Source organism: Syzygium oleosum, unplaced genomic scaffold (genome assembly GCF_021117445.2).
Source record: "Syzygium oleosum isolate NSW1041296 unplaced genomic scaffold, Sole_v2.1 Sole_v2.05, whole genome shotgun sequence".
In the NCBI taxonomy this organism is placed as follows: domain Eukaryota; kingdom Viridiplantae; phylum Streptophyta; class Magnoliopsida; order Myrtales; family Myrtaceae; genus Syzygium; species Syzygium oleosum.
Window position 1 is genome coordinate 11953235 of NW_026607489.1, and position 24810 is coordinate 11978044.

At 40.6% G+C, this 24810-nt stretch overlaps 1 protein-coding gene across 1 annotated transcript; it reads right to left on the bottom strand.

Annotated features, from left to right (window-relative positions):
* Nucleotides 1-23000: 23000 nt before the first annotated feature.
* On the bottom strand, nt 23001-24517 carry LOC115678497 (palmitoyl-acyl carrier protein thioesterase, chloroplastic-like). Its single transcript, XM_030601896.2, has 6 exons — nt 24371-24517; nt 24147-24280; nt 23904-24017; nt 23620-23791; nt 23464-23532; nt 23001-23384 (listed from the first exon to the last, which is right to left on the bottom strand). Exons 1-6 carry the CDS (start codon nt 24515-24517, stop codon nt 23091-23093), a joined length of 930 nt encoding a protein of 309 aa, XP_030457756.1. The 3' UTR covers nt 23001-23090.
* Between the last annotated feature and the right edge of the window lie 293 nt (nt 24518-24810).

The window sequence follows — 24810 nt, forward strand, 5'->3', positions numbered from 1 at the left end:
AGAAACTAAATAATTTTTTGCTTAAGAATTAAGGACATTAATTCCTAAATTTTTGTGTAATTAATTTTGGGCAAATTAAAAATAGGTGTCAACAATGACTCATGTGCATTGGGCTCACATACAACGGACCATTTAAGAAATTTCAAGTAAATGGTGACGTGTTTGGTTGGGAATGCAAAGCTTAAATGGTGATGCAGCCCATGTATATGTTCATGTCATGTGTGTGTGCCTGATATATATGTTAGTATCGCAAAACAAAAGTCCAATTCAGCATACGGAGAGATCACTAAGAGAAAAGCCTAAGTCAGAACTCGTCAACATATCCTGTCATACCGATGTCTATTCAAACATTTAAGTGGATAAATTATCGACCAACTTGAATATATTAATTGTTCTACGTCACATCAAATTTATTATGTCAAATTTCTCTAACACTAACATGGGTACCTATGAGTACCCATTTTTACCCCTTGTTTTCCTAGATGTGGTTGATGTTGAATGTTAGCACCCATTTTACCACATATATTTCCATTAAAGCATTTTTATAAATTACTAGCAAGATGTCCGTGCATTGTATGGGTCTAAAACAATATTTCTTGTATTATTCTAAATGTTAGTGTCAACGTTAATTTCCGCAAGAAAATATAACAATATGCAGAAAATCATAACAAAATAAATATCCACATCAATCAAATTCTCCACCGTAATACATGGAGTTTTATATAAAGTGGATCCAAACTCTATCATGTAGGTTTATCTTCTTATTGAAAGAGAATATGTGACATAATATAAGAACATTCAATATGTCGAGTTTTGGGTGGTCTTGGGCCTCTCTTACCCTGTGTGAGAGTTGGGTTCGGACTTGTACATAATGATACCAGTGTTAGGTGGTCTTAGGCTTCTCTTACTCCAAAAGCTAACTCAAAGGGTGATGCTTTCCTTCACACTTATAAACTGATCACCAGCCCATTTCTGGATATCTTGCATAAATATGCAATATTCAATTAGTATTTTTAAAGAATTTGTAATATTTCTTTCCCCAATAATAAATATCTAGAATTCCCTTGATTTATATTCAGAATAAGAATATTCAAACATACCTTCATTTTATTGTGAAAATTTCGTTGATAACAATTGATTGGTAATATGCTTTGCATTTATTGGCGGTTCAAATTAATTACTTTTTCCAACGTAGTTAATTCTGATTTGGTTGTATCTTGTTTATTGGTTAACGACTTTTTACTTAGGTCACAACATTTAATATGTTGTATAGACATTCATGTCCCAATAATGAAACTTTTGACGGCCACACTTTTAACGTCTCTATGTGAATTAATTGATATTAAATTAAAAAGGAGCATAAAATTATTTAAAAATTACCATAGATTCCGATAAAGCATATCAAAAAGTGTGATGCAGACTTGCTTTGAACTTGTTGCCACTACCGTAAAAATATGTCCGCAAGTAGTAATAACAGTTAAACAAAGCACAATTGAAAATATTAACAAAAAAAAGGAAAATAGGAACAACAAAGAGGCCAACTTCCCCACGTCTCTCTAACTTTTACGTGCGCGATGTTTCTACTAAAAGAATTCCTAATTTTAATGCATTCAATACTTGTAGTTAGAGATTATTACCGTCTCCCTCTCTTGCGTTTAAGCCTTTCTTCGTCTCTTCAACTTTTTGAGGGGAGGGATTTGACCTAGATTTCTCCCTCCCCTCTCTCATTGTTTTTCCTTTTATTTCTTTCCTTACTCTCCCTATCTAGTTTTAGATTTGGGAGTTTTGCTATCTTGATATTAGATCCGGCAGTTTTTCTCTCCTATCTAATTCTAGATTTAAGAGTTTTAATAAACAAGTACTCCACTTTTAGTTTCAATGGTGTTCACAGTAGCTTTGGTATCAAATTTGTCCTCGTTCAATGTGTTTTTATTAAAAGTTTTGGCGTCTCGCACTTGCTAAAGGGCTTGTTCTTACAGGTGTTAGATCTGAGCTTGTTCAACATGTTTATGTTGTCTACGTACGGTGATGGTATTGGGGATGCCGAACCTCGGCGCACATTGCCAAAAGGCAAAACCGTAACTACAGATGGAGATCCCGGTGTGTGCTCATCACTGATGAAGATGTGTGATTCGGTGATCAGCCGCCGATCCTTTCGCTGGGATGCAGTTGTAGCTTTGTTCTTGAAAGACGAGCATGTGATTATCTTTAATGTACCTTGATTTCTGATTTTTGGTTTCTTTTGGATTTTTACAGGCTTGCCTTGTTATGGTGACTTTTGGGATTACCTATGGATCGTTTCATGTATCATTTCGGTAACGAATGACAATCTCTTTTGACCAAAAAAATAAAATAAATGGCCATTTCTAGTTTTCTCGCAAAAGATTAGCTACATAATTTCTACAGTCCTTCAACTAGTCGTCGTGTGTCTTTTTTTCAGTTCCGAATCTCCCATAGGTTTCGTCTCTTCTGAAGCCGCCGTCCAGCCCTCTTTTCTGAAGCTACATCCCCGAGGGAGAGAGACCCTCTATCTCTCTATTTCTTTATATTTTCATCTTTAAGACTTCTTCGTTGATTTCGCAGACGATGCGGTTGACATCCTCCACGGAATTGGAGAGATTTGTCCTGTGAGCTCTAAAAATCTTACTCTCTCCTGATCTGCTCACTTGCTCCGACTCCGGGTGCTTGCTCTAGGTAGTCAAGCGCTCCGCAATTCTCCGAGGCTTCTCTGCGCCTACCTTCAACAGGCGGCTTTTCTGAAAGTGATTTTGTGATCAATTGGTATATCTTTTGTGGCTCTTCTCTCTCGATTTAAAGTTATATCTAGATTTAGGTGCTTGTCTATCCCGATCTAGATATAGATATGTGATTTGCAATGCGTTTTCTGTGCTCTTTGAACCCGTTGGTGTTGTTGTTGTCTTTATACGGTGATGGTGCTAGGAGGCATGCATTGCCATTTGGCAAAATCGTAGCTACCAGAGAGGAAAACATCGACATATGCTCATCACTGATGATAATGCGAGATTCGGTGATCGGTCGCCGGTTGTACTTTGATGCTATGATGTATCCGTTCTTGTGGAATGAGCGTGTTGCGGGCTGTACCAAGTTAATTCATTTTTCAGATTTACTTGCTTTGTGGGATTTGCATTTTTGTCTTGAAGTAATGTACCTCTCTTTCATGTGAAATGAAAAAATTTCCTTCTGACTAAAAAAAAAAAAAACTAGTTGTTGTAAATTCAGTTCATCTTAATGCTAATTATAAGGTCGACTGAATCCATTTTAAAATCCACTAATCAATCAAAGAATTGAGAAATTCAATTAACCTATGTGCCCTCGGTTCTTCAATTTTAGGATTAAAGACATGTTCCAGATAGCTAATTCAAACCTTTTTCACTCAATCAACAAAGATAATCGATGAGAACCTGAGTAGGTCCTTGAAAAGCTCAAGAGAGAAGAAACAGGGGGAAGAACCTCAAGGGGTGGTGTTGAGGTTGATGTCTTGTATTCTGTTATCCAAGAGATTATGAGGCGGTTCCGAAAGGCCCCCTGACGACTGGACAGCACGGGGGTCCCGCTCCCCGGTGAGCGGGCGGGGGTCCGGGGGGGCCGCCCCGGCGGGGGTCGCGGGGGCAGCGCCCCCGGGCCGCCAGAGGCGTTTTATGTTCAGTCATAGAAGGATCTCTATGGGAAAGTTAAATGTTTTAAGCTATGTGGGCAATTTTGTAATTTGTACCATGTAGGGTTTCGCTATATATTTAGGGCGAAACATGTCTCTAGAGAGAGAAGGAGGGAGTGAGAAAGAGTGGCTGTACACTTTTCTACGTTATTAGTGAAACAGATCTCATCTCCCCGTGGACGTAGGTAGGCGGAACATCTCCCCTGCTGAACCACGTAAATTCTTGTGTTGTGCGAATTTTCATTACTTTTCTTGCATCGTTGATAGGATTGAATTAGTTATTCGACAGGTGGGACTCCCCAATGTCACCTCCCGTATTCCCTCTTTATCGGGAAGACAAAGATAGAGAGGAAATTAGGGGCCTCAGGTGGTGAAGGTAAACACCTCGTCAGGTTCAGCTGGCTACCGTTAGGTAGACAGATATAGTAGCCTCCAGCGCCTAGGGTGATGAGGTGGTGTTTCGGCATCTACTGGGTCGACAAAGTGTCTATCTAACCGACTTGTCGGTTCAGTACCCCTGGTTAGATAGACATGTTCCCGATAGCTATTCAAACCTTTTTCACTCAATCAACAAAGATAATCAATAGAATAGTGGTTGCTACTTGCTAGACTAATGTGGGTAACTTGAAGTACTCGTTGAGCACACAATTGCTCTGATCAGATTTAACTGCTGAGCTGACAACAACGATTCAAAGTTTTGGTCATCTTATCGTAAAATTCCCAGATTATACAAGCCGGCATCATGATTAGTCTGGTGCATGTGGGGAGATCAAGCATATCATATGAAAGTAGTTATATAGTTGAGGGAAAATCAATTTGTACTTTCATTAGGAAAACACAACATGTCAAAAATTATTGCGCATCGAGCCCGATCATTGACACTATACTATTATCTACGAATAAGGTCTGATCCCAATATTCTCAAGAGAGTCATAGGCACTTGTTCAACGTACTTAACAAGCAAATGTTCGATTTCCAAAACATTGATTATGTATGTTATGATATGACAATTAACGCACTGGAAATTACAATGTCTCATTACTTTGTCGATTAACAAGTGGTCCGGGTACACATTTTAACAAAACCCGTCATAAAAAATAGCGGAAGGTATGAGAATTTAATTATGCCCTATGATATGATTGCACAAAACCTAACTTCGTATCTTCAATGAGCCCAAACTCCATCCTTGGATATTCCAACTGCTCCGACAAACTAATTGGACAACACCCATTAATTTTTTCAGAGAATGACGCACGATTCGAGATGCTGCAGTTGATAAAACAAACCATCTGATATAAAAAAATCAGAAAGAACAACACTTCAGCATAATCAACCCTGCATATTATGCATCCTAGCTTCCTCCAAGCAGCATGTGTTCTTGCATCCTTCAACGATTTAAAAGTCAGATTAGTTACTTTAATTAGAAGAAACGAACTGTCTTAAACCGACCAGCAATGATACATTATTAAGACCACATGGAACTTATCGTTTAAGTTTGCTATAATTGGGCAATAAGATAAGTCGTCGTGTCCCATGGTTGTGTCTTGCTATTTCGGAATATGGGCGTTTGATCACATGCTGAGTACCTCATTTGATGCGTGTGTTTATTATATAATACGTGCCATTAAAGCTTGAAAGTAAAGTAGCAACTCGCTTTTGCCCAGCGCCTTACATGGGCGACTGCCTCATGCATGTTTTGCGGGTCCAAGTCCAAATTTATTCTCATGCTTATAATTCCGGAAAAAATTGTCTAATCAATCAAAAACCTATTGTATGGATACTGTTTCAGTTTTAAACTTTTCAATTTTGTCAATTTAGTCCTAAATATTTGCTCGAAATTCTAATGTAGTCTTTTCGATCAATTTTCTTCGGAAATTGATGACGTGGTATCCAGTCATCACCGCCCCTCCTACTTAGAACACCGTCACATTAGCGATTTCTGACGAAAATTGACCAAAAGGAATACGTTAGAATTTCGCGCAAACGTTTATAACTAAATTGGCCAAATTGAAAAGTTTAAGACTGAATTGACATCCGTACAATAGGTCCATACAATAGGTTTAGGACTGATTGGACAATTTTGCCTCATAATTTTCATTTGGCGCCAATCAATATGTGCTCTCAACAGTTACAGACATTAGGCAATGGCAGTAGAGCTGCTGATTTCGATCAATTTATGTGTTGTATTTTTTATTTATTTTCTCCTATATATGTCGATAGGGGAGCTACTTGGCCCCAAACAATTTGATTTCTCGGTTCAAGAAGCGTGGAGTTTCATATTCCGCCCCTAATTAGTATAATTTTATGAGATAACCCGTCACTAATTTCCTAGTCATGGAAAATTGTTGTATAGATTGATCACATGCACCGTGTGTTCACTCGAACCGTTAAACAAAATTTCATTTAACTAGAAGAAATAGGAGAACAACACCGATTAGCGTTTAAACATAACAAATTCTAAAGGGGTTGAAGGGGGCTTAGAGAGCCAATAAGAAGGGAGGGATCCTGGTCTATGGGCTTTTGCAGTGCAATCTATACAAAGATTATCCTCTCTTGGACAATGGATCACCGATGCCACTTTTAACTTGGCCAAAAGACTTGAACAATTGATGAATGCGCGCGGTTTAATAATTACATTATCTACCATTTTCCGCAACTCACAAACAATTCTTAAGAAAGTTATTTTTTTTCCTACATCACTTTAGCGGTACGACTGATGTATAAAATACAGTCTTTCGACGTTCAATGGCCAAACAAAAAAGTATAGTCTAATGGAAAAAGTTACATTTTCTTTCATCCCTAGCCAGAGAAACCACGCATATGATTGAAGGTTTACAGGTTATACACATCACACAAATGCAAACTTAACTAAATATAAATACAGGCCATGTCTATTTCTGTAACCCACCAAACTTCTTCCAATTAGAGATTGAGGAAAAGATTACGTAACCTATCTGTAGATTAGAAAAACCACTCCTCGTTTGCAATTGCGCACACACTGAATTTTCACACACGATGGACTAATCTAACCTTTCACATTGCAACTTGCGAGGGCGTCGCTTTCACCTGGCTTCATGTTCTGTGCTTCTACATAACCAAGCGACTGCGTGAAGAATCTGTCGGTTTGACTCGTAAGAGCGAAAGGACCAGCTTGTGCTGGGTGCGGGGCTGTATTTTTAAAAGGGCCTGTTGTCTGAACCGAAGATGTTTCTTCCCAACCGAGCATGTGTTTCCTCGGGAGGGGACAAAGCACCTCAACGAGAGGGGTATAAATCCTCGCAACTGGGCACACGTGATGGAGCTTCCTCCGGCAAATGTAACTGTGCACCCGTTTTTCTTTTCCTCCTCAGTGGGCTCGCGCTCAGACAACGGTACCGCAATTATTCGAGATATGCTGTGGGAGCAAAATCGATTTGGAGGTTGGGGGATGCCCTTAGCATCTAGCCGTCTCTCTCTCTCTCACTCCATGTCTCGATTGACCTTTGATCTCATTCTTGGGAAAAAGTTAGCATGTGGGACATCTTTCTTTTTTAATTGCTCGGAAGGGAATATAGCTGTAGTCAGATCACAGTTCAAGTGAACTGTGGCTGCATCCACGCTGCCATGGAAGAGGCCCTAGATGGCAGTAGTTGGTTTTAGTTGTAGATTGACGTAGAAGAGGTTGCTGAAGAGTTTCTGGAGCGGTCGGATCTGGAGATGTAATAGGTCGGTCTTGGACAAGAATTCCTCCGTAGTCTATAATCTTTTTACCCAAAATTATAAGGTTTTTTCGTGTTGTGTAAACCCCTTAATTCTCGCGTCAATGGAATCTTCAACCACTATAATTGGGCTAGGAGAAAATTAAAGATCGAAAGATGAATGATATGGGATTATTACCTCGTACCTGTCCATATAAGTTCATATGATATTGTTGGATCCAAGGACGGATCAAACAGGTTGATGGTGGCCGCAGTACTGCATGGAGATCCAACTATTTAAAAGCTCGTGAGACACCCTGCAAGTCTTATGAATCAGTTAAGTTCAGATTTTTGGCCTGTGTGAGTGGTCGGGACCCGGCATTGCCTTTATTGGAGTTGATCGTAGCATTGTAAGGATATATTGATCAAGACAAGTCATTTGAGATGTTAAACTTGATGATATTAGTCAATCATCGTCGACACTTGTTGTGTAAGAATCATACATTAAAAGTCATTGTGGTATCTTGCTTTATGTCCTTCTCCCATTATGCTGCGAACAATAACACATTTATGAAAGTGATCTACACGCCTCAAAGTGTATTCCCGATTCCATATTTAATATATTTTCTTTGACAATTTAAAGGTGTTGTTCCATGGAGATGGATTTGAGTTTGTGCTTTACTCAAAACTGCGGCCACTTCCAAATTCAACACGAAATGCTAAGGTGATGGGGTTGGTATTAGCGGATCATCGATGACATATTTTATGCATTGAAAAAGTAGGAAAGATTACCAAAAAAGCATAACCCTATCGTACGGATGCTAATTCAATCTTAAACATTTCAATTTAGCCAATTTAGGGCTAAATATTTTGACTATTTACTAATGTAGTCCTTAACCGAAAATCGCTAATGTGGATGCTGATTGATCTACGTGACATGGTCGTTACTGACGTTGACAACTTTTGTAATTTGTAAAAAAAAATTTCTTAATTTTTATTAATTTTTTTTTCTTTTTTCTTTCCATTGGGGTCGGTGAGGGTGAGGCCTTGCAAGCCCTCACCAGCCATCACCAAGGGCTAGGCAATCCTCCCTAGCCACAGTGAAAAAAAAAAAGAAAAGGAAAAAGCAAAGAAAAAGAAATAAAAAAGTTATAAAAGTACAGAAAAATTTAGAAAAAATTGTCCATTTCAAAAGCGATCGTCGCCGGCTTATGCCATGTAGGATAGCCGGCATCCACTTCAACAATTTGCTAATATGGTCAAACGGTTTATAACTAAATTGGCTAAACTCAAAGGTTTAAACCTGAATTGACATCCGCACAATAAGTTTACGACTTTTTTGGTAATTATCTCTGAAAAAGTATGACTTGCGAAAAATTAAAATCATTATACATCAGGGGTCATCTAGTGAAACAATGATTTGCGACGAACCATCTTGATATCGTCCAAAGAGTGATCTACACGCATCACAACCTATTTCCTTTTCATTTCTCACACATTTTATATACAATTGGTGAGATTCGAGTGAGGGATCTCCGCTTCTTGATCAGCTAGAAATTTCTTACCGCCTCCATCGATAGCACCAATCCTTGAGACTAAAATCTTACTTTTCGCTCCCCCTATGCCGAAGTTGTGCATAAATTTCGTAACCCATCCTGTCGATACTTCGAAACTCTTGCGTCCGCCACTAACCGAATACTCTTCTTTTTCCTCCAGTTGGAAAAGTCATCGCATGGTTGAAAACTCGATTGGCGTACTGTACTAGAACAGTGGGGAAGGAGGGGTTGGGACCTGCAAGATGCAAAACATCGAACCCTACGCACATGTGAACAGCACGTGAACTCCCTATTTCGGGACGGCATTCGCCATGCAACGCACGAGAAGATGAACAGAGGCAACTCGTTTTCTTGGATCAGGTACCTGCCGTTTGCATAGCACAGCATAGCCCAGTGGGGGATAGACACGCCCTACGAGTGATTCCCCATTGCTCGCAGAGCTTCAAGTTCAACCGACTGATGGAGATGCCCTAAATTGTGGGACTTTGCAGAGAACGTGTGGCGTGAATAATCACCACAAAAAAAGGACATTTGGAGGAGACATTCCTTTCGTTCTTGTTTTGGTCCGAAAGGATTAACAAGAGAGCTTAATTGATTAGCCTAGGACTGATGAAAGCAGGATTTCTATGTGTGCGCTAATGAGTACGAAGAAGACATGCGTAATGAGGCAAGAGAACGATGCCGATCATTGTCCACCTGGGATCGAAGGTAACGGCTCCTGTCTGTGGCATGAGACGTCCCAAATTTCAGTTGGATTAGTTTCGTTGGAGTGCAGGCAAAATGTCTCGTTCGTGTGTATCAAACAAGACTCCACTTGTAAAATGGCGACGCGTACAGCTGCCAAGATTACTCAGATGGGAGAGTTACTTGTAAAATGGCGACGCGTACAGCTGCCAAGATTACTCAGATGGGAGAAACTCTCGCTTGGCTGCAGATTCATGGACTCAATGCAGCTACAGCCGTTGATAAGTGGGGTTGATACGTGGGGTGCGTATGATAAACGGTTATGATAGATTCAGTCCCTATGGACCTAGATCCAGACAACAATTTGTCCTCTGAACGAACATGTGATTCCGCCACGTGAATGGACTTCAAGAAACCTAAACAACGTTCACATATCTGTGCAGATAGGGCCCTAGCCGTTGTCGGGCATTATGTCAAAATGGACAATTTTTTCGTGGAATTGATGGGGCGCCCTAGCCCCCTGAAGATACAAGGGACCCAAGAGATTGATGGTCCGTACAATTCCATGGGGGCCAAATGACAAACGAGTGATCGGAAAGTCTTGGTGGATGTGGACCCGGAACAAGCCGTTCGATTGGTGCTTCAGAAGAGGTTCCACCAGTTTGGATATTATAAATCCATGGCCTAGGTCTTTCCACATTGCCTTTTGGACTTTATAGCCTCTTGATTTTGATGGTGAAATACAGCATGAGAAGAAGTCAAGGGTAAACTATTCAGGTTGGACGGGATTATTGGCTAATCCTATCTCACTACAAAAAAACACCGGATTAGCGACGAAATTTGCAACGAAAAATTTACAAAAATCCGTCGCAAATCGAATTTGCGACGAATTTTGCGACGGAAAAAATTCCGTCGCTACTAGGTCGTCGCAAAATTTTGCGACGGATAATTTAAAAGTTCGTCGCAAAATTAGTCGCAAATTAGCCACGAATACAATCCATCGCAAAATTCGTCGCAAATTTGCGACGAACGCTATCCGTCGCAAATTCGTCGCAAATTTCGTCGCAAAATCTGTCGCAAATTCGTCGCAAATTTCGTCGCAAATTTCGTCGCAGATTCGTCGCAAAAATTCGTCGCAAAATTAGCCACGAATACAATCCGTTGCAAATATTTCGTCGCAAATTTGCGACGAACCGTCGCAAAATTCGTCGCAATTTCGTGGCTAATTTCGTCGTAAATTTCGTCGCAAAATTCGTTGCAAAATGTATTCGTCGCAAATTAGCGACGAACTGTAATGATCGCAAAATTCGGCTTTAAATATTCGTCGCTATTTTTACATCATTTCGGCCATAAATTCTTGTCCATATCAAACAAAGGAGACAATAACATATAATTGAAACAGAAAAACGAACAAACCATAGATTCTGACAAACCAGCCATAATGACATATAATTGAAACAAATAACTGAAGGAAAGTTGCAGAGTCTGACATGATGCTATTTGATATCCAATCTTACATTACATTCAAAACATGAACTAAGAGACGGGACAACCATAGAAGACGCAGAAAAACCATACACAAGAAGACGCAGCTTTGGTACGATGGCGGGACACCAAAAGTAGTCACTTTTGTCGAGGCACGAGGAAATGTCGATACATAAATCGTCGGAATATAAAAGAAGCGTTTATGCATGGATGTGGAACTAGGTGTAAAACAACAAGAGGGTTAACAAAAATACGTTTCAGGACGAACATAAATGTTCTTACATATGAATATGAGTGAAATTATGAAAAATCAAGATTATGAAGCAAGCTTACCCCCGATTTTGAGAATTTTAACTAGAAAGTCTGGAGAAAATCATCATCATCATCAGCATTCTCGGCATCAATGTGTTGGTCATTATTGTGCCCATCACCTATTGGATTGGTTGGAGGTACAGGAGGATCATCATAGCGATTGAGGTTAAGGTGTCGCATAACGAGTCTCATTTGTTGTTCCAAGTTATTTATTTATTCGTCCTTCTGAACAAGTAAATTATTCAGACGATGCACTTCTTAGGTCAATTGCTCGTCTTGTCGTGACTTCCTTCGACCAATCGCAGTGGATGATGAACTTCCAGGATTATTCGGCATGTACATCCTTGACAACGATCTCATCCCAAATATTTTCTCTTTTTTCACCCCACCCGTTGCCTCCATCCATAATGCCATATTATCAACTGATGGCCTGGACTCAGGACAATCATCACTACCACTAGCACTGCTCATTAAAAGTTGATCATATTTTTCCTACATTAACAATGTAGATGAAAATAAAATCACTATATATATATCTACCATAAATATTGAAAGCATTCACGATTTTCATTATAGTTTACATATAAGCCAAAGTATAACCTTACATACCTTAACAGCTTTTGCTCGATCGCCAGTCCATGTCTTATCTTTCTTTTGAAATGTGCGTTCAAATGTAGCTGCAAATGTCGGTTCCGTCCCCAATTCTTGTGCCTACAAAATGTAAACATGAGTAATTGAATTAAATTAACTTATAACTCATTTAACAGACTTACCAGTCGTTTGCGATGCTCCGCAATGTTGATAGAGCCCCCAGCATATGTGGCTGACTCATCACTAGAACTAGAAGATCGATTCTTCTTATTCTGCTCACAGAGTTGTCGACTCTGTTCAGATGCCCAAAATCTGTTAATTGCCGCCCAATTGTCAATTATAAAGAAAAACGGCTTCACTTGCTTGATCTTCGCTCTATTCATGACATTTCGCATAAAATCACCGTTTTTCTTATCGAAAATTCTTCTCACTTCATTGTCTTCCGCTTCCTCCCACTTGAACTTCCGCGCAATGAATAAAAACACAAATTGAAAGTTATTATGATGATCACATATCCATAATCATGCACGGACAAATATAGACAGATTTTGTGAAGTTCATGTCGGGGAAAATATCTGGTCCTTTAGGTATCGAAAACTACAGAGTTGTTCTGATCCCTTTACATCATTCTTGACCATCAATATACTACACCAAACTTAATTAGTGAGAAAATAAAATATGTAAAACTTACCTTGAACTCATTCCACCATATTTCTTTCACTTCTTGTGGAACACTTCTGTAAGTAATATACTCTCCCATCCAAAAGTTTCTTACTATTTTGTTCAATTCCCTCACAACAGATGGAGCATCCGTGAATCTGCAATCATACGGATATTGTGCAACATCGACAATTCAGTTGACATCAATATCTAAAGCCCTAAATATTACATATACTAAAATAAAAATGAAGTACTTACGAATCTCCAAATGGGTATATAAAGAATCAGTTATCTTCTTGACCTGTGTTTCCGTCAATATTCGATTGTTCCGTCGAATAATGGGGTGGAACGGAAGGAGAGGGAGCTAAAGGAGATTGAACTGGAGGAGATTCAGTTCGCATGTGGCCAAGTCCCGTAACATGTTGTTGAGTGTTGGAGGAAGGGCTAACGTGTCCATATTGTGACGGACCATATTGTGGTTGAGGGTTAGATGACGGGACAGGGGAAGAGGAAAGGGCCGGGGACGAGGACGAGGACGAGGAAGAGGCTTATCTTCTATACGAATGACCTCCACGTTTATACTGACAAGTAGGAAGGTTATGCGAATATGTAAAGAACTATTGACACGTATTACAGACACATAATGATGTACATGACGAAGCTTACCATTTTGATGGAAAGACTGAGAAAATGTTTCCTTGAAATGAGCCAATGTCGAGTGCTTGTGACGTGCAATTTCCTACGAACAAATATACTATGAATCCCATTCATTTTGATATGAAACATCAATATATGAGCACGATATGGGTGGCCACAGGTATCAAACATCACTATATGAATCGCATTTATTTTGATTAAATTTTTTTTGACCACGTACAAAAATTTAAATTTCACTGAAAGTGGGTGGCCACAGGTATTCTAAGTCATTCTGTAAAGTTTTGTAAAAGAAAAATTATTATTATTGTTAAATTTTTTTTGGGACCTAAAAAAAAAAAATTTCACTAAAAGTTGGTGGCCACCGATATTCTAAGACATTCTGTAAAGTTGTGAAATTTAAAAATTTTTAGAATTTTTAAATTATTTTTTTTAATAAAAAATTTTTCCCGTGAAATAAAAAAAATTTTCCATACTAAAATTGGGTGGCCACAGGTAGTATAAGCTATTAGGTAAAGTTTCCAAAATTTTTGTCCTTTTTTATTTTAATAATTTTTAGGGCACGTTAAAAAAATTAAATATAACTAAAAGTGGGTGGCCACAGGTATTATAAACCATTCCGTGAAGTTTTGAAAATTTTTAAATTCTAAATTTTTTTTGGCCACCTAAAAAAATTTAAATTTCACTGCAAGTTGATGGCCACATGTTTTCTAGGTAATTCTATGCAGTTTTGAAATTTTATAATTTTTTAATTTTTGTCTTCACCCAAAAAAAATAAAAATTTCCCTCACAATGGGTGACCACATTTATTTTAAGCCATTTTACAAGGTTATGAAAATTTTTAATATTTTAATATTTTTTGTCCCGGAACGTTAAAAAATCTAAATTTCACTCAAAATGGGTGGTCACTATTAATTTTTGCCATTTTGTGATATTATGAAATTTTAGTTTTTTAAAAATTTTAAAAAACATTTACGGTCAAATTTCATATTTTTTTTTTATGACCCAGGAACCCCCCGCACGGCCGACAGCCGGAGGGATAAACCTGGGGTGACGCTAGCGCAGGACCCACCACCACGGCGCCACACTTAAGAATCCCTAACGACTACGCTGGGGTTCGAACTCCGATCCCTTCGTGGGGGGACAAGAGCGCAAGCCAACGCAGCCGCTTCAACATATACCGTTTTTTTAATTTTTCGTAATTTTCCATGATTTTTTACAGAATTGTTCAATTTTCAAGCATTTTCTGTGAAAACGCTTAATCAATCACCCTATCGTCATTTAACGCTTAATCATCCACATAAAAGACAAATTAACCAGTCGACCATCGATCAAAGCCACATGCAATCCTGAAATCGACCCGTAACTTAGCCAACGAAGAGTGATCCTAAATAATCCCTAAACAAGTCCGACTAATTACCTAATTATACTAACTAGGGTTTAGGGAGTTGCTTACTTGGTTCAAGGACAACAAAAACCGGCCGATCGAACAGTGGCGGTCCCGGCGAGGGCATGGGCCCAAATGGTGACTAGTCGGCCAGGTGCTCGGCCACGATCGGGCAAACGACGGTGGAGCTCGGCGGCGACGGTGTCGGTTGGCGGCGACGGTGTCGGCCGGCGGCTCGCAGCGGCAGCGTCGGCCGGCGATTAGGAGGCGGGTGGCCGGCCGGCGGCCGGCGGCTCGGCAGCAGCGGCATCGGCCGGCGATTAGGAGGCGGGTGGCCGGCCGGTGGCGGCGAGGCGGCGCGGACGGACGACGCGGCATGGGCAATGAGCGCGGTGGACGACGGCGTCAGGCCTGGCCGGCGGCGACGGTGGCAGCAGCTCCGGCGAGGGCGGCAACGGGTGGGGCATGCTCCGGCGAGAGCCTCGGTCGGGCGATGGTGGGCGGCGACGGCGGGCGGCTGCCGGCCGACGGACGCGGGGGCGGCCGCGGGAGGGCGGGCGAGGGCGGCAGGACGGCGTCGGCCCACCGGGTCGGCGGCGGCGAGGCTTCGGGCCGCTGCTCGGACGCGGCGAGGGCGGCGAGGCGGGCCGGGCGAGGCGTGACCGGTGGGGGCGGGCGACGGGCGGGCGGGTTGCGGGGCGGGCGGCTCGCGACCGGCGACGGGGGAGGGTGCTGCGGGCGACCGGCGACGGGCGGGGAGCCGGGCGGCCGCGAGGCCGGGCGGTGACGGCGATGGCAAGGGCTGCGACGGCGAGGGCGCGACGGGTGGGGAGGTGGGCGACGGGCGGGGGCGTGGCGACGGGCGGGAGCTGCGCGGGCGGATGGCCGGCCGACGGACGGGGGCTGCTGGGGCGACCGGCGGCCGCAGGGGACTGCGGGGCGGCTGCGAGGCTGGGCGGCGACGGCGGCGGGGGAGCAGCGCAGATCGGGCTTGGGCGGCGTCGGGGAAGAGGGGGAGGGGGTAATAATGTCGCAAATTTGCGACGGACTTTCTATGTCCGTCGCAAATTTTCGACCGACAAAAAATTTCTGACGGAAATAAAAATCCGTCGCAAATTTGCAACGTAAAAAAAAATCCGTGGCAAATTTGCGATTGAAATAAAAATCCGTCGCAAATTTGCGACGGATTAAATTATCTGTCGCAAATTTCGAACGGAAAAAATTCCCTCGCAAAATTTGCGACGGACCACTATAGTCCTTCGTAAATTTGCGACGGACAGGTTGAGTCCGTCGGAAAATTTGCGACGGATCGGCTGAGTTCCGTCGCACATTTGCGACGGACCGGTTGAGTCCGTCGCAAATTTGCGACGGATTAAATTATGTCCGTCGCAAATTTTCGACCGACAAAAAATATACGACGGAAATAAAAATCTGTCGCAAATTTGCGACGTAAAAAAAAATCCGTCACAAATTTCGAATGGTAAATATTGCCTCGCAAAATTTGCGAAAATTTGCGACGGACTATACTGGTCCGTCGCAAATTTGCGACGGAACACCACTTTCCGTCGCAAATTTGCGACGAACGTTCTATGTCCGTCGCAAATTTTCGACCGACAAAAAATTTCCGACGGAAATAAAAATCCGTCGCAAATTTGCGCCGTAAAAAAAAATCCGTTGCAAATTTTTGCGACGGAAATAAAAATCCGTCGCAAATTTGCGACGGACAGATTGAGTCCGTCGCAAATTTGCGACGAACAGCTTGAGTCCGTCGCAAATTTGCGACGGACTATACTGGTCCGTCGCAAATATGGACATACTACATGATCGTTGTAAATTTGTAACGTCTTTTTTTCGGTCAAAAATTTAGCATCTCATTTATTTGGGTCCTAAATTTGCTACGTCTTTTTTTCAGTCCAAAATTTTGGCATCTCAAAGTTTGCAATGGAAATTAGAATATCGGAAATGTTAGGGCACGTTAATAATATTTGACTTGTCGGCATTTAGGGATAAAATTTCGGACGATCAATTAAAATAAAAAGAATAATCGACAATAACAATAATAAAAAAGCACAATAACAGTAATAACAAGAACAATAATGATAACAACCAAAATAGCACTTGTAGCATTAATAATTACACATCTATAGTGTTTTGTGACAAAAATTTTAATCTTCATCTTCGTCTTCGTCTTCGTCCCCGTCTTCGTCATCTGTCTGAAAATCAGATTCTAAACATTCTTGTACATTTAATTCGCAAATTTCAGTTGGATCCACATCTATCATTGCTCCATACGGATCTCGTAAAGTTGGTATGTTATATTCCTCAATTTCAACCGTGTTACACACTTCCTCTTGTTGGTAGGCTCTATCCTTCCAGTGTTCCTCGATTTTCCTTCGTGCTTTGATTTTACATACAGCCCACCAATCAGCTTTGTCACGTTTCAAACTAGGATATGATGCATAACATACTTGAATTGCTTGTTGTGCCAAGATAAATGGTTCATATTTCATATACCTTTTCTTGTGATTTATTTCAACCAAATTGAACTTCGTATGCACCTTCATTCCTTTGACGGGGTCGAACCACGTGCACTTAAATAACACAACCCGCATCATTAATGGTCCAGGGTACTCTATCTCTATGATTTCATCCAATAAGCCATAAAAATCATCTTCTGAACTGCCACCATTGGATGACCGAACAGACACACCACTATTCATTGTGGATTTTCCCATTCCATATTTTTGAGTATGAAAATTATATCCATTTATGAAATATGCTGGCTAACTTCGAACTCTTAACTTGTGGACCCCATGACAGATGATATAGCAATCCTTGCCCTCCAATTTCATCATAATTACTGTGAACCTAAGGTTACACATGCAAAGTCAATAATATATATTATACTAAATGATGTATATAATTTTAATAACTTGGTTTTGGTCCATAGGCAACTTACATATGTCTTGAACCATGCTGCAAATTGTTCATCGCACAAACGGTCAAACTCATTTGGTTGTAGTCCAAACATTTCAGTTTGGAAAATCCTAATATTAAAAACCATAAAAATATTAGCGAATATTTGACACACAAAACATATATTTACAAATTTACACTTACTTGAAGTATGGCTCGACTTCTGGACAGTTCAGTAAAATATAAGTACGGGCTGCATGAAATTCTTCGCCTGATAAGTAACGAAACTGACATGCGCCGCTTGATCGACCCAGATAATTGAAAATAGAGAATGCTGTGCAATTGGGATCAATGGGGCCCTCATCATTTCTGCCTGCTCTTCGCCTCTTGCACTGAACGTGCGGCTCAAAATAGTATGATGCAAATGTTGTCACTTCTTCCACAATATATGCATTACAAATTGAAGCTTCAACACGTGCCTTATTCTTCACTTTTTTCTTCAAATGATATAAGAATCTAGTTGAAATAGAAAGAAATTTATCGGAACATATTATATGATAAACTAATTTGAACTGTATTTTAAAAAAAAACATTACCTCTCAAATGATACATCCATCGAAATTGGACGGGACCGGCAACTTTGGCCTCATAAGGCAAGTGAACTAAGAGATGCTCCATCGAATCAAAAAACGCTGGAGGAAATATCCTTTCTAAGTTGCAAAGAATAATTGGAATATCTCTCTCTAGTTTTTCCATGTGCGATGCTTTTAACACTGTCGAGCAAATATCATGGAGGAAATTGCTTAACTCTGTAATGGCGCCCCATACAAAGTTCGGTAGAACTTCCTTCAAAGTTATTGGAATTAGTCTTTCTATCAGGATGTGACAATCATGACTCTTCAAACTTGTGAACTTGCATTCATTCAAATCAACACATTTTCCGAGGTTCGAAGCATATCCATCAGGAAACCGCACAGATTTCAACCATTGACAAACAACTCGCCTCTGCTCCTTATCCAATGTATAAACTGCTTTCGATTTTGGTCCCCTGCTGCTTGCATCCACAGCTAGTATTGGCCGATCGCAAATATCTCTCATATCTTTTCTTGCGTTCAAGTTGTCTTTTATTTTTCCGGCGACATCCATCACAGTATTTATGACATTGTCGAAAACATTCTTTTTTATGTGCATGACGTCAAGATTATGATGAATAAGATGGGCCTTCCAATATGGTAGATCCCAAAATATACTGCGTTTTGTCCACTTATGTGTACTTCCGTACGCAAAAGTCGTGCCGTGCGGGTTCTCAACAACAGTTGGAAAGTCCTGCACACGCTCCCAAATTTGATCGCCGATCAACCTCAATGGTGAACGCGTTCTTTCAGTCCTATTCTTGATGAACTCTTTCTTATTCCTTCTGAAAGGATGACTTGACGGTAAAAATTGTCTGTGACAGTCAAAATAGCTGGGCTTCTTTCCATGTTTTAATCGAAATGACTTTGACCTCTCCAAACATATCGGACATCCTAAGATCCCAGTTGTACTCCATCCAGATAACATTCCGTAAGCTGGAAAGTCATTTATCGTCCAAAGAAGGGCAGCCTTCATTACAAATGTTTGATCGGTAGAAACATCATACGTAGGGACACCTTCAACCCATAGCCGTTGTAACTCCTCAATTAATGGTTGCATATAAACATCTATCAACTTTTTCGGATTTTGCGGCCCCGTCACGATCAATGTCAAAAACATATAAGGTGTCTTCATGCACGTACCAGGTGGAAGATTGTACGGCGTTAAGATAACTGGCCAACATGAATAACTTTTTCCTGTTTTCCCAAATGGAGCAAATCCATCGGCACAGAGACCTAACCTGATGTTTCGAGGCTCCATCGCAAACTCGGGGTATGTTCTATCAAAATGTTGCCATGCCTCCGCATCTCGAAGGATGACACATTAGACCCTCTTTCGTTTCATGATTTGCATGCCAAGTCATGTGTTCAGCAGTGGCTTTAGACGCATAAAGCCTTTGCAATCTGGGGATTAAGGGTAGATAAAACATTTGCTTGCATGGTCTACACTTCTGATTACGACCCGGCCTCCTGTTAATCTTGTACCTAGGTTGGCTACAGAATTTGCAAGATTCTGCATTTTCATCATCTCTCTAATATATCATACAACCCCTACTCTATACATCAATCCTTACAACCGGAAGACCTAAGTTATCCACTAGCTTTTTCATATCATAAAAATCACTTGGCATGATGTTATCACGAGGCAATGATTCCCGCATTACTTCAACAAAAGAGTTGAAGCAATCCGAACACATTATGCTCGCCTTGATATTTAATAGTCGGGCGTCACCGATAACTTAGTGTGATCCTCACAACTCGCCCATAAAGGTTCATCCGCTTGCTTTCAACACATCCCGGAACTGATTAGATTGAAAAGTTTCATTATAGACATTCTCATCAAAACCCGTTACTCCTATATCTTCCAATTGTGAAGCATGACTAGTACCCACTTGTTCACGTGTAGGAGTAAAACTAGTACTTGCATGATTTGACTCTGTGATAAAATTATAACTAGCTGCATCAATCACCATCCTCTCGTATGGGTTCAATTGCTCATAATAACCACATTCTTCCCTAACTGAAAATTGGTCACTTCTTCCATATCCTTCATCAGATATAAATGGTTCACCATGGGAAGTCCAATTATAATAGTTCGGACTAAACCCAAATCTAGTAAGGTGTTCTCTAACTTGATCACACACAAGAAATTTACCATTACCGCACTTTTTACACGGACACCTTAACTTATTTCCATCCATGAACTCATATTTACTACTAGCAAAGTCTAAAAATAGTTCCAACCCAGTAGGAAACTCATCTGTCAATCCTTGACGTCCAGGTAAGTTCTTATTATACATCCAAGCCCTTTCTCTTTGCATTGTGTCTGTATTAAAATAAAAAATTCTGGTAAAATATTTAAAATATCATATCTATTGTTCTTAATTAAAACTATAAAATTTTGGAAATTATAATTTTTGTTATTCACGCAACAATTAATATGAAATTGCAAAAATAAAAAAAATTACCATGTAAAGAAGACTTACCCAAATATTTGACTGAAATATTGGTAGGAGAAAGTGGTCAATTTGATGAGAATTGCAACGTCCACTTGGATTGCGAGACCTTCAATTAGACACATACCCAAAAAGAATAATCACTTAAGAATCATTTTTTAATAATTTTTAATGTGCGATGGAAACGGAATTCATCCCTCGCAAATTTGCGACGGATTTCCTTGATTCCGTCGCAAATTTGCGACGGATCCTTGATTCCGTCGCAAATTTGCAACGGAATTTTCATTTATTCGTCGCAAATTTGGGACGGAAACTATTTCCGTCGCAAAAGGCGTGGCCGTTCGGCCTCATCCAAAGGCCGGTGAGGTGTCGCCGGTCGTTAAACCGGTGATGCAGATACGAAAAAAAAAAAACATAAACATATATAAAATAAAAGAAATTACAATTCAACGATGAATAGTCACGAAGCTAGCTATGATACTTACCAGTACAAAAGCTTCATCGAGATTAATATGTGCGTGCACGGATTTTGCTGATTTCAGACATATGAAAGAGGGAGAAAAACGAGAGAGAGCGAGAGAGAGAGATAGGGTTGGAATATCACGGGCTAATAAACTACAAATTTGCGACGGACGTGCTTTTTCGTCACAAATTTGCGACGGATTTGGCGACGGTTTTTTTTTCCGTCGGAAATTTGTGACGAAAATTTTGCGACGGATTTATTTTCCGTTGCAAATTTGCGACGAACTTCTTTCCGTCGCAAATTTGCGACGGGTTTTTTTTCCGTCGGAAATTTGCGACGAACTTTTTTCCGTCGCAAATTTGCGACGGTTTTTTTATTTCCGTCGCAAATTTGCGACGAAAATTTGCGACAGATAAAAATTCCGTTGCAAATTTCCGACGGATTTTTTATCCGTCGCAAATTCTGTCGTAAATTTGCGACGGAAATAAACCGTTGCTAATTTGCGACGGAAAATATAATCCGTCGCAAATTTCCGACGGAAAATTTCCGTTGCAAATTTTCGTCGCAAATTACATGTTTTTTTGTAGTGTCTAGCATCTAGATACTTTAGTTTGGTGTAGCTTGGATGGAACATAATTTGGATTAGGAAATTAATGTTGGGGCATATCAGGAAGAGAAATTAAGGTCTATGGCATTGTCTTGTGGAGTACATTAAACCAACCATCTTGTTACATAACACCTACACGTGTGCGTGGAAAGAAAAAGATAAACCCCAAGAGATTGCGGTGGTGAAAGGGTAGAGGGAAAAAGATGAAAGTGAGTGCGTTTTTTTTTTTTGGAAAATTAATGATTTGAAATGTATTTTCCTAAATAGAGAGAGTTTGCGAAGAACTCATTTAGTCTTATTGGGTACGCCGCAATCTGTCTTGAGTCAAGGAGGTCATTTTTTCTTCTAATGAGTTGATGGTTAAGTTATGTGAAATTTTTGTGGGGGTCATTGTCAATTGTTTTAAAAGTTGGGGATAACGTATAAATGCGTGATATGATATTTTAATATTGTAACATCCCGCATGTGTAGGCTAGATTTTGGCTTAAGACTATAGTGTGAGAATGTATAATAAGGAGAGGGAAAAAAAAAGGATCGAAAAGATTTGGACTCATGACCTTCTACTTTGATATTATGCAAAATCTTATGGTACCGCTATTAACTGTTCTAAAAGTTTAAGCCGGTAAATGAAGATATTATTCAATATTTAAAAACACATATTATTTAGGGACATAATTGCACAAAAAATAATTCGAAGAAGTTATAAAAGACCTCTTGGGAGCTCATTAGCCCATTCATGCCAAAGTTGGGCCTACAAAAATAGTTCGGTGACATACAAAGCTGGACAGATATTCATTAGCTTTTCCATTCCAAAAAGCCCAACAAAGCCCATCCTCTATTTGCTCTTTGCAGTCTCCCAGTTATGCCAATCAGCCAATGCCATTATCCCATTTCCGCATGTCTCGAAGAGATCTGAAATATGAACAAGTTCACTGTCTCATGTAAGATATGAAACTTCTCAGTTTTTAGAAGATCAAAGATATTGCTCAAGTACCTGTCCATATGAGTTTGGTCCAACCAGACCATACCTCTTCCCGTCACGAGTCAAAACATTCTATCTTCGGCAGCCCTGACTGAAGACCATCTATATTTTCTTAGGAGCAGTTGAGAAACAATATCATGACATTGTATTTTCTTTGGACAAGTTAAGAAGCATTACAGCAAGTCCTGTTATTTATTAGGCAGCTTACACAAGATTTGGTTCTGCAGCTGTGCGGGTGTGTTTGAAAAGCTAACTTTTTTTCAATTCAAATGCGCACGTGGCATTGCATATGCGCCAGCCCATGGACAATATTATCATTTCATCAAATCGCGCATAGTTTCTTTTACAAAAGTTATGCCTCATCTTGATCTCGAGATTGAGCCTTACCTCCCAAAAACTGAAATGAGTTCCTGGTAGCTGCCGAGCATCTCGGCCTCCATTTGGTCCTGGCCCTTGCTATTTCTAATCCATTTTCGAGAAGCAGCAAGTGATCAAATTCAATTCCTTCATCCTCTGCAGTGTGACCAGGACCGTCTCTCACCCCTGTCGACAGAGTCCGCAACAAACTATCCCTCCTGCATTCTCTTCGGTACTCAATGTTCACACCGTGAAATTCATGGTCTTCCCATATTGACCGGGGAATGGCCTGACAACCATAAGTTTGTTCCGTGGAGTACTGAAACAAAACTCATAGGAGACAAGGAATTGCAGAAAGAAGAATTCACCTCAAGAATCCAATTGATGTACTTGACGTTATTCACGTGATTATTGACATCCAAATCATTCCACCTTGGCTGGGGAACTCACTTGTGTTAGATGAGAGCACAACGAAAATGGAAATGCTACCGAAGTTATTGAGTCGGGAAATTTGAAGTACTTACAGTCAACCCTGTTCGAACATAATCTGCTGTCTTGGCATTAAGCGGTCGCATTTTGGTGCTGTCAATGACAATGATAGGAACCTGGTTCATCGTATGGCGTTCTATCTCCAGCCTTATCTCCTTGGTAAATTTCGCGATTCTCCTCGTTTCCTTGTTCATCATGACTAACATACTGAAGTGACAGAATTGAGGACGAAGTAACCCGACTGAGGAATTAGATCAACCACTTGGGAAAGTGCAAAGAGCGTTTTTCCACAGAATCAGAGTGTAGATTTTTTGCATACCTTACTGCTTTCACCATGGTTTTTCCAGTTTTCAGATCACGGATGAGCCACTCTCGGTGCATACCATTCCGGCCCAGTGCAACCATCCAAGTGTCTACCTCAACAATACTATTCCTGCAAATATTAGAGGCACTGAAGTGAAGTCTGTTCAATTCATCCAAGTGTCTACCTCGAACATCTTCTGGACATGGCAAAGTCATTGCTTTTTGGATATGAAACAAGCATCCGGGAAAGTGCACTTACCAGAGAGGATAGCTATCCACCACAATCTGCAATTTAGGTGTCACCCATACGAGGTCCCTTTTACACATCTCTGGCGTCGAACCAAAACCATCGGCCAGTAACTCGATACTCCTGCAGTGGTTCAGTGCTGTTTCCTTCGCAGGCAAAACAATAAATGAAGCTCGAGAGGAAAGCTAGAAGAGAAGGTTTGATTATATGAGATAGAAAGCGGAAGAGACTCAAACCTGCAGGTAATTCATTAGGGCCTCCATGGATGCTCGATAGTCAGTACCTAGCTCGTAGGATCTGATCGTGAAACTTTGGCGGAAAACTAGCCCGCCCTGCATCAACCTTCCATCAAACGGGTCGAGGATAGTGTCACATTGCCTCATTTTTCTGCAAGGGAGTCTCCATTTAGATTTGGCCGCTGCAGACTTACTTCTGTTACATGTTCTTATCCGCCAGCCCAAACTCGTTGATGCATGAGTCGATGAGAAAATAGACGGTAAAGTCACTGCGGGTGATGTCAAAGTCGCTCTCATGAACCCTTCTGATGAGAACTGAGTGCCGCTCGATGCGATTCTCCTCTTCATTCGCTGTATCAAGCGAACAAATCTATGAACATCTGCGAAGTTTTCAGTTCAATCATTATTCTACATGCCGAACTATGAGGACGGTGTACACA